This window comes from Quercus suber, unplaced genomic scaffold (assembly GCF_002906115.3).
Source record: "Quercus suber isolate HL8 unplaced genomic scaffold, Cork oak 2.0 scaffold_132, whole genome shotgun sequence".
NCBI lineage: Eukaryota > Viridiplantae > Streptophyta > Magnoliopsida > Fagales > Fagaceae > Quercus > Quercus suber.
The window spans coordinates 102,691-111,803 of record NW_027069595.1 but is presented as its reverse complement, the minus strand read 5'-3'; the positions used below and the strand labels follow the sequence as shown (position 1 = coordinate 111,803).

General features: G+C 37.0%; 2 protein-coding genes across 2 annotated transcripts; both read left to right on the top strand.

Annotated features, from left to right (window-relative positions):
* The first annotated feature begins 371 nt into the window (after positions 1 to 371).
* LOC112025259 (indole-3-acetic acid-induced protein ARG7) lies at positions 372 to 1,640 on the top strand. Its single transcript, XM_024057916.2, has one exon. It carries the CDS (start codon positions 428 to 430, stop codon positions 821 to 823), a length of 396 nt encoding a protein of 131 aa, XP_023913684.2. The 5' UTR covers positions 372 to 427; the 3' UTR covers positions 824 to 1,640.
* Positions 1,641 to 5,567: 3,927 nt separating this feature from the next.
* On the top strand, positions 5,568 to 6,436 carry LOC136068745 (indole-3-acetic acid-induced protein ARG7). Its single transcript, XM_065776279.1, has one exon. The coding sequence runs from the start codon at positions 5,610 to 5,612 to the stop codon at positions 6,003 to 6,005; it is 396 nt and encodes a 131-aa protein (XP_065632351.1). The 5' UTR covers positions 5,568 to 5,609; the 3' UTR covers positions 6,006 to 6,436.
* The last annotated feature ends 2,677 nt before the right edge of the window (positions 6,437 to 9,113 follow it).

Sequence of the window (9,113 nt, the reverse complement as noted above, 5' to 3'; positions counted from 1 at the left end):
TGGTTGTGGGGTCTTTAACTCCGTGAACTTCGAAATATCATCAATGATCAATAACCATACTTTCTTAACTCAAGATAGAGAGAAAGACAGAGAACTTGCTAGAAAGATGTATATTTATATACTACTTTATAGTAGTAACTTGTAACTAACCATGTTAAGCATGTTCGTACAGTTTCGTATCAAAGTGTGATACTATAAAGGACTGAATGGTACAACATAGAATAAAAGCAGCACCTATAATTATTTATTGTACGCGCTTTGAAAAATAATATCATTGCTCATGTATAGCTCACCATTCACCAAGCCATTTAATGCTCTAAAATATAATAGTATTTTTTTTTTTTAACTTTTTTCATTTCCACCCTTATATATACATTCATTTTCGTTTTATCACCCCCACATTCTCTCTCTGAGTCTCTCTCACTCTATGAGTATAGAAATTAAGATTATGAAGGGGAAGCTTTTGAGGGCATGCATGAACAAGTGGAGAAAGATGGGGAGGAGTAGAGTTGGGCCTTGTGCTGCCTGTGAGTACTGCTGTCAATGGGCTTTGTGGCCTTCAACACATGAAGAGCATTCCATTCCAAAAGATGTCCCAAAGGGTCACTCAGTAGTGTATGTGGGTGAGAACTATAAGAGGTTTGTAATCAAAATCAACTTACTCAATCACCCACTCTTCAGGGCATTGCTGGATCAGGCTCAAGATGAATATGATTTCACTACTGACTCAAAACTCTGCATCCCTTGCGATGAAAACCTTTTCCTCAATGTCATTCGCTGCGCTAGCTCTCCAGACGATCGAAGGATTTCTCTTCGACTTTAAGAATTCATCAACAGGGAACTTGAGAGCAATTTGACTGATTCATGAGGCTGATGTTCTAATGACGATGCTGATATGTAGCCATTATAATGTTGTATACCATGTAGAATTGTAAAATAAATATCCTCCAGCTCACTAATGTAATCCTTTATTTTGTGTTAGTGAGATAATTTAGTTTAAGAATTTTAAATTTAATTCTGCATGGGAATTCTTAATGTAAAATGTTAACTGGGGGGCAAGATAATACCCGTTGTTACACATAGTAAATGTGTCTTTTTCTTTCTTTTCAATAGTTAGTAAACGAGACCAGAGCTGAAGTATCGGAGCTGGTCCTCTGCAGATCAAGCCCCACTCACTGACATGACAACATTTTAAAACAGTGAAAGTCATGAATGGTTCCAAAAGTTTCAGTTCTATGTCAAAGAACATTTTGGAACTGAAATTTGGGATTGATGGAAATGAAGAGGGGGCTGCAATGCAACAAACTAGTCTAGCATGAGTTTCGAAAAAACATGTTACATTATTGTAAGTACTTAAATGGTCCATAGCAAAGCTACTAACACTGAAGTCGCTTGGAGATGTCACTGGAAATCATGGGCAAGAACAAATTTTCAAGGTAACAACAGAGGTTTTTCCACCCTAAACCATAAAATTTTGTCCAGTATCACTAACCTGTCCCCTCAAATTCAAGTTATTCACCCACATCTAATTCTGTGAAATCATGTACGGGACAAGATATGGTGCAAAAGAGAATACATGCTTGGAGTTGGACATCTTGGAAGAAGACAGTTCCAACCACAAGTTAAGAAATCTACCATTGTAGGCTAAGAGAATTCAAGTTACATCATGCACAGGTCAAAAGACATTTGCAACTAATTCTTATATTCTGGGCAAGAAAAATGCTCAGAAGAAAATCTGGCCAAGCAGGTAATGATTTAAGCAGAAAAGCTTTGGAGTTTCCTCTATATGGGGAAGCTTATAATAAAATGGCTGATGATTTAGCAAGTCATAGACACATGAAATTCACTTTTGCTCCTTTACAAGTGAATGAGAGAAGTGAAGTTAGTTTTCTTCTACCAAAAGCTTCAGATTTTACCTATCAAAAAAATGCTTCAGTTTTGCAAATTGGCAAACCCAAAGAAGACATTTGATAAACGAAAAATGAACACTGTAGCACTAATTACAGAATCCATGACACAACCAGCAATAGAGAAATGATAGATGAGGACCTTATGCCAGAAAGAGACACAGTAAAGCAATAAAACAAATTATACTCATGGTACTCCACGCTGTGTGCAGCCTATCAATCCCTCTCTACGTTATAGATTTCAAGTGAAAATTTACATAAGGGTGATGTCCACGAAACCCCTTGCCTACTCCCATGATTGCAATTTACCCATTTAATCGAAACGTTTTCCCATGTAATCTCTAGCAGAATATTTTTTTTTTTTTATTAGCATAATCCCAAGCAGAATTTCCAAAGATGATAACTAAACAATTAAGTTAGCAGCAAAGAAACCCATATCAAATGAGACAGCCAAGACGCAATCAAAACAGTTACTTTTAGTTCCATGTGCATATCTAAGAACTGAATCAGTGGTAGAAAAGGTCAGATATCTTGTAAGCTTGTGAAGAAGAAAAACCATCAAATTTAAATTAGTTTCCAGTAGTGAGTAGAGAAGCTACAATACAAGATAAGAAAATTTTCCAAAAGAAAAATAATACAGGAATGATTTTGCTAGTATCAACTAGGTAACTAGTAACATCAACTTTTTTTATTACGACTAGTAACACCAACTAAAACTACCACTAAATTAACTGGTTGGCTGGTAGTTATGTGATGTAGATTCTTACACGTCTAATGTGGATGTACATGTGCGCATGTGTGCACAGTGAACAAAAAAGACAAACAGAAACTATCTTATTCGTTTCTCCAAAAAAAAAACAGAAACTATCTTCTTCCTATAACAATCAATATCCCTGGGATTATCCAAACTATATGCTCAGAACAATTACTGAGTTGCATACAGCCATCGCACAAAGTCATCATACATTGAAATCTTCAGTTGACCTTATTTTAGAAAAATACTTAAGCCATCCTGGTAGACTCACTGAAATGCTACCTAAACGTGATGAATTTATTTATCTATCAACAATTATCTTTCATCACAAGCTGACTTGATAAACATATAGTATTTCCAAACATCCTGTTTTTAATTTAGCAAGAGCATGCAAAGAAGTAAAGTTGAGTAACATTATGACAAAAAGGAAGAAGATTTCAGTGTAATCAGATTACCACAAAGACATATCCAAAGGTCTTAAGCCACAACCCAAACCCAATCAATGCAGTTGACAAAGCCCATGAGCTGTGATATAATTTTTAAATTAATGGTTCCCCAGCTTCTCAAGCACTCCTAGTTAAGAAATCAACTTCATCCACAAAGAAAAAAGAGATATATCTGCAAACTGATTGCTAAAGACAATGCAAATTTCTACACCCCACAAGGCTCTCCATCAATAACCCATGGGTTTTAAAGGGAAAGGTAAATCCTAACTAAACTAAATTCCATTTCGGTCTCGGTTTCTTTGATAGGTAAATATAACTCAGAAGCCCATTCAGATTTGGCCCCATGACCCCTCACCCTTCACCCTTTTTATGAAGTGGAGGAGATGCCATTTAGTCCAAAGACTTTAGGGTCTCAACTTTTCTAGAAGAAAATCTTAAAAACTCTAACCAGTTGAAATGCGGGGCTACCCTTAGCATTCATTAATGTGGCATGTCACCTTAAAAGGAAAGAAGCTCCTAAGGGGTCCCAATTAACTTGTGCGTGATGCAAGGAAAAAAAATGTTTTTTAACACTTCATCTGGCATGATCCTCTCCAAGAAGCAGCAACTAATCAGACACTGACTGAATAAATAAAACAGCTGCTTTGTAACTGCAACCCACTTGGCAGATAAACTGGTTCTCAGCATGCTGCCCAGCAAATTAGAGATACTTCCTTCACTCTAGACCTGATCATGTGATATTGGAAGGGTAGGGAAATAATCAGATCTCCTGAAAGGTTGCCTTGCCAGTTATCTACTCACTAACATATATCTTGTCAGATTAACAGGATGATGGAAACCAATTATTTTTTTGATAAATAAAGGAAAAGGTTAGAGAGGGCATGATGGAAACCAACCTCCACAACATACGTCAAATAAGAAGCAGATTTTTTGCTTGCTTTGCCTGAAGGACAGCTTAAAAACAGAAATAGCTACGTTTTCCTGAAAACAAGGTGTGAAATAAGGTTTCCCCATGTAAGACCCCAAAGTGAATTCCTTCAATATAACAAGGGACGGCATAGAGCTTAGTTCACTGGGAAGGACAGTGTATGGAACAACAAAGCCAGGATAGCTTGAAGCCTATCAACTGACTATAGATTCCAGCCCAGAACCACCTAGAAGATCACTCCCTCCATGCTACAAGGGACTGCATGGAGCTGAGCAAATCCATTCAGAAATTGCAGCTTCTTCTCATTCACAATTCTTTTGTGTGACCCTAATGGCAGGGCGAAGGGGAAATTAAGGGAAGGGGGGATTGCTGATGGTTTATACCCACGCTCATACCATAGGCAGAGTAATGGGCAATCACTAAAATTTCCCCAGGAAAAGGAAAGATAAATTTTCTAGAAACCTACGTTCATTCTGTCATAAGTCACATAACTCAGAAAGCCAACGTCAACTTCAATCCTTGCTACCATGATTGAACACTGTAAACATATTCTCAAATGGCCATGGAATTGCAGTGTCATTGATACTGCTCATTTTCTTCATTGGATAAGGATAATTTGATAAAACTGACCTCAACCCCATGCCATGTTTTTTATGACAAGCCAAGTATGTCTTCTTCTTCTTCTTCTTTAAATAAATTTTTTTTTTTTTTTTTTGGGAAAGTAAGAGTCAAGCATGTTCCATTGATTATAGATGGAAGAGTTGATGGCGGCGGCGGGGCGGCGGCGGTGGTGCGGCGGCAGCGGTGGGGCGGCGGCGGCGGCTGTAGCGGTGGCGGTGACAGTTACAGGTGGTTGTGATTGTTATTTATTGTAGTAGATATTTTATTTTATTGTAGTAGATATATTATTTTATTGTGATGTTTATATTATTTTATTATGTTGAAAGCTAAAATAGATCCACTGCTGCAGCATGTGTGTAGGTATAATAGATAAAGTAACTTTTGGTGGAGTTAAAAAGCTAAATTTTTAGCTCCACTGCTGTGGATGCTCTAACTTCGTATTAGGAAAGTGAGATCGCACTGTGCCCAAGAAGACTAACCCATCCCTCATTCATATCTTATCTTTTCCATCCCCATTCCCCGCCAACTTGTGGTTGTGGGGTCTTTAACTTCGTGAACTTCGAAATATCATCAATGATCAATAACCATACTTTCTTAACTCAAGATAGAGAGAAAGACAACTTGCTAGAAAGATGTATATTTATATACTACTTTATAGTAGTAACTTGTAACTAATCATGTTAAGCATGTTCGTACAGTTTCGTATCAAAGTGTGATACTATAAAGGACTGAATGGTACAACACAGAATAAAAGCAGCACCTATAATTATTTATTGGACGCGCTTTGAAAAATAATATCATTGCTCATGTATAGCTCACCAGTCACCAAGCCATTTAATGCTCTAAAATATAATAGTATTTTTTTTTTTTAACTTTTTTCATTTCCACCCTTATATATACATTCATTTTCGTTTTATCACCCCCACATTCTCTCTCTGAGTCTCTCTCACTCTATGAGTATAGAAATTAAGATTATGAAGGGGAAGCTTTTGAGGGCATGCATGAACAAGTGGAGAAAGATGGGGAGGAGTAGAGTTGGGCCTTGTGCTGCCTGTGAGTACTGCTGTCAATGGGCTTTGTGGCCTTCAACACATGAAGAGCATTCCATTCCAAAAGATGTCCCAAAGGGTCACTCAGTAGTGTATGTGGGTGAGAACTATAAGAGGTTTGTAATCAAAATCAACTTACTCAATCACCCACTCTTCAGGGCATTGCTGGATCAGGCTCAAGATGAATATGATTTCACTACTGACTCAAAACTCTGCATCCCTTGCGATGAAAACCTTTTCCTCAATGTCATTCGCTGCGCTAGCTCTCCAGACGATCGAAGGATTTCTCTTCGACTTTAAGAATTCATCAACAGGGAACTTGAGAGCAATTTGACTGATTCATGAGGCTGATGTTCTAATGACGATGCTGATATGTAGCCATTATAATGTTGTATACCATGTAGAATTGTAAAATAAATATCCTCCAGCTCACTAATGTAATCCTTTATTTTGTGTTAGTGAGATAATTTAGTTTAAGAATTTTAAATTTAATTCTGCATGGGAATTCTTAATGTAAAATGTTAACTGGGGGGCAAGATAATACCCGTTGTTACACATAGTAAATGTGTCTTTTTCTTTCTTTTCAATAGTTAGTAAACGAGACCAGAGCTGAAGTATCGGAGCTGGTCCTCTGCAGATCAAGCCCCACTCACTGACATGACAACATTTTAAAACAGTGAAAGTCATGAATGGTTCCAAAAGTTTCAGTTCTATGTCAAAGAACATTTTGGAACTGAAATTTGGGATTGATGGAAATGAAGAGGGGGCTGCAATGCAACAAACTAGTCTAGCATGAGTTTCGAAAAAACATGTTACATTATTGTAAGTACTTAAGTGGTCCATAGCAAAGCTACTAACACTGAAGTCGCTTGGAGATGTCACTGGAAATCATGGGCAAGAACAAATTTTCAAGGTAACAACAGAGGTTTTTCCACCCTAAACCATAAAATTTTGTCCAGTATCACTAACCTGTCCCCTCAAATTCAAGTTATTCACCCACATCTAATTCTGTGAAATCATGTACGGGACAAGATATGGTGCAAAAGAGAATACATGCTTGGAGTTGGACATCTTGGAAGAAGACAGTTCCAACCACAAGTTAAGAAATCTACCATTGTAGGCTAAGAGAATTCAAGTTACATCATGCACAGGTCAAAAGACATTTGCAACTAATTCTTATATTCTGGGCAAGAAAAATGCTCAGAAGAAAATCTGGCCAAGCAGGTAATGATTTAAGCAGAAAAGCTTTGGAGTTTCCTCTATATGGGGAAGCTTATAATAAAATGGCTGATGATTTAGCAAGTCATAGACACATGAAATTCACTTTTGCTCCTTTACAAGTGAATGAGAGAAGTGAAGTTAGTTTTCTTCTACCAAAAGCTTCAGATTTTACCTATCAAAAAAATGCTTCAGTTTTGCAAATTGGCAAACCCAAAGAAGACATTTGATAAACGAAAAATGAACACTGTAGCACTAATTACAGAATCCATGACACAACCAGCAATAGAGAAATGATAGATGAGGACCTTATGCCAGAAAGAGACACAGTAAAGCAATAAAACAAATTATACTCATGGTACTCCACGCTGTGTGCAGCCTATCAATCCCTCTCTACGTTATAGATTTCAAGTGAAAATTTACATAAGGGTGATGTCCACGAAACCCCTTGCCTACTCCCATGATTGCAATTTACCCATTTAATCGAAACGTTTTCCCATGTAATCTCTAGCAGAATTTTTTTTTTTTTTTTTTATTAGCATAATCCCAAGCAGAATTTCCAAAGATGATAACTAAACAATTAAGTTAGCAGCAAAGAAACCCATATCAAATGAGACAGCCAAGACGCAATCAAAACAGTTACTTTTAGTTCCATGTGCATATCTAAGAACTGAATCAGTGGTAGAAAAGGTCAGATATCTTGTAAGCTTGTGAAGAAGAAAAACCATTAAATTTAAATTAGTTTCCAGTAGTGAGTAGAGAAGCTACAATACAAGATAAGAAAATTTTCCAAAAGAAAAATAATACAGGAATGATTTTGCTAGTATCAACTAGGTAACTAGAAACATCAACTTTTTTTATTACGACTAGTAACACCAACTAAAACTACCACTAAATTAGCTGGTTGGCTGGTAGTTATGTGATGTAGATTCTTACACGTCTAATGTGGATGTACATGTGCGCATGTGTGCACAGTGAACAAAAAAGACAAACAGAAACTATCTTATTCGTTTCTCCAAAAAAAAAAACTATCTTATTCTTCCTATAACAATCAAGATCCCTAGGATTATCCAAACTATACGCTCAGAACAATTACTGAGTTGCATACAGCCATCGCACAAAGTCATCATACATTGAAATCTTCAGTTGACCTTATTTTAGAAAAATACTTAAGCCATCCTGGTAGACTCACTGAAATGCTATCTAAACGTGATGAATTTATTTATCTATCAACAATTATCTTTCATCACAAGCTGACTTGATAAACATATAGTATTTCCAAACATCCTGTTTTTAATTTAGCAAGAGCATGCAAAGAAGTAAAGTTGAGTAACATTATGACAAAAAGGAAGAAGATTTCAGTGTGTAATCAGATTACCACAAAGACATATCCAAAGGTCTTAAGCCACAACCCAAACCCAATCAATGCAGTTGACAAAGCCCATGAGCTGTGATATAATTTTTAAATTAATGGTTCCCCAGCTTCTCAAGCATTCCTAGTTAAGAAATCAACTTCATCCACAAAGAAAAAAGAGATATATCTGCAAACTGATTGCTAAAGACAATGCAAATTTCTACACCCCACAAGGCTCTCCATCAATAACCCATGGGTTTTAAAGGGAAAGGTAAATCCTAACTAAACTAAATTCCATTTCGGTCTCGGTTTCTTTGATAGGTAAATATAACTCAGAAGCCCATTCAGATTTGGCCCCATGACCCCTTACCCTTCACCCTTTTTATGATGTGGAGGAGATGCCATTTAGTCCAAAGACTTTAGGGACTCAACTTTTCTAGAAGAAAATCCTAAAAACTCTAACCAGTTGAATGCGGGGCTACCCTTAGCATTCATTAATGTGGCATGTCAACTTAAAAGGAAAGAAGCTCCTAAGGGGTCCCAATTAACTTGTGCATGATGCAAGGAAAAAAAAAAATGTTTTTTAACACTTCATCTGGCATGATCCTCTCCAAGAAGCAGCAACTAATCAGACACTGACTGAGTAAATAAAACAGCTGCTTTGTAACTGCAACCCACTTGGCAGATGAACTGGTTCTCAGCATGCTGCCCAGCAAATTAGAGATACTTCCTTCACTCTAGACCTGATCATGTGATATTGGAAGGGTAGGGAAATAAACAGATCTCCTGAAAGGTTGCCTTGCCAGTTATCTACTCACTAACATATATCTTGTCAG

Excerpts from the sequence above, each read along its gene's own strand:
- LOC136068745 (XM_065776279.1), top strand. The coding sequence starts at position 5,610 with ATGAGTATAGAAATTAAGATTATGAAGGGGAAGCTTTTGAGGGCATGC.
- LOC112025259 (XM_024057916.2), top strand. The coding sequence starts at position 428 with ATGAGTATAGAAATTAAGATTATGAAGGGGAAGCTTTTGAGGGCATGC.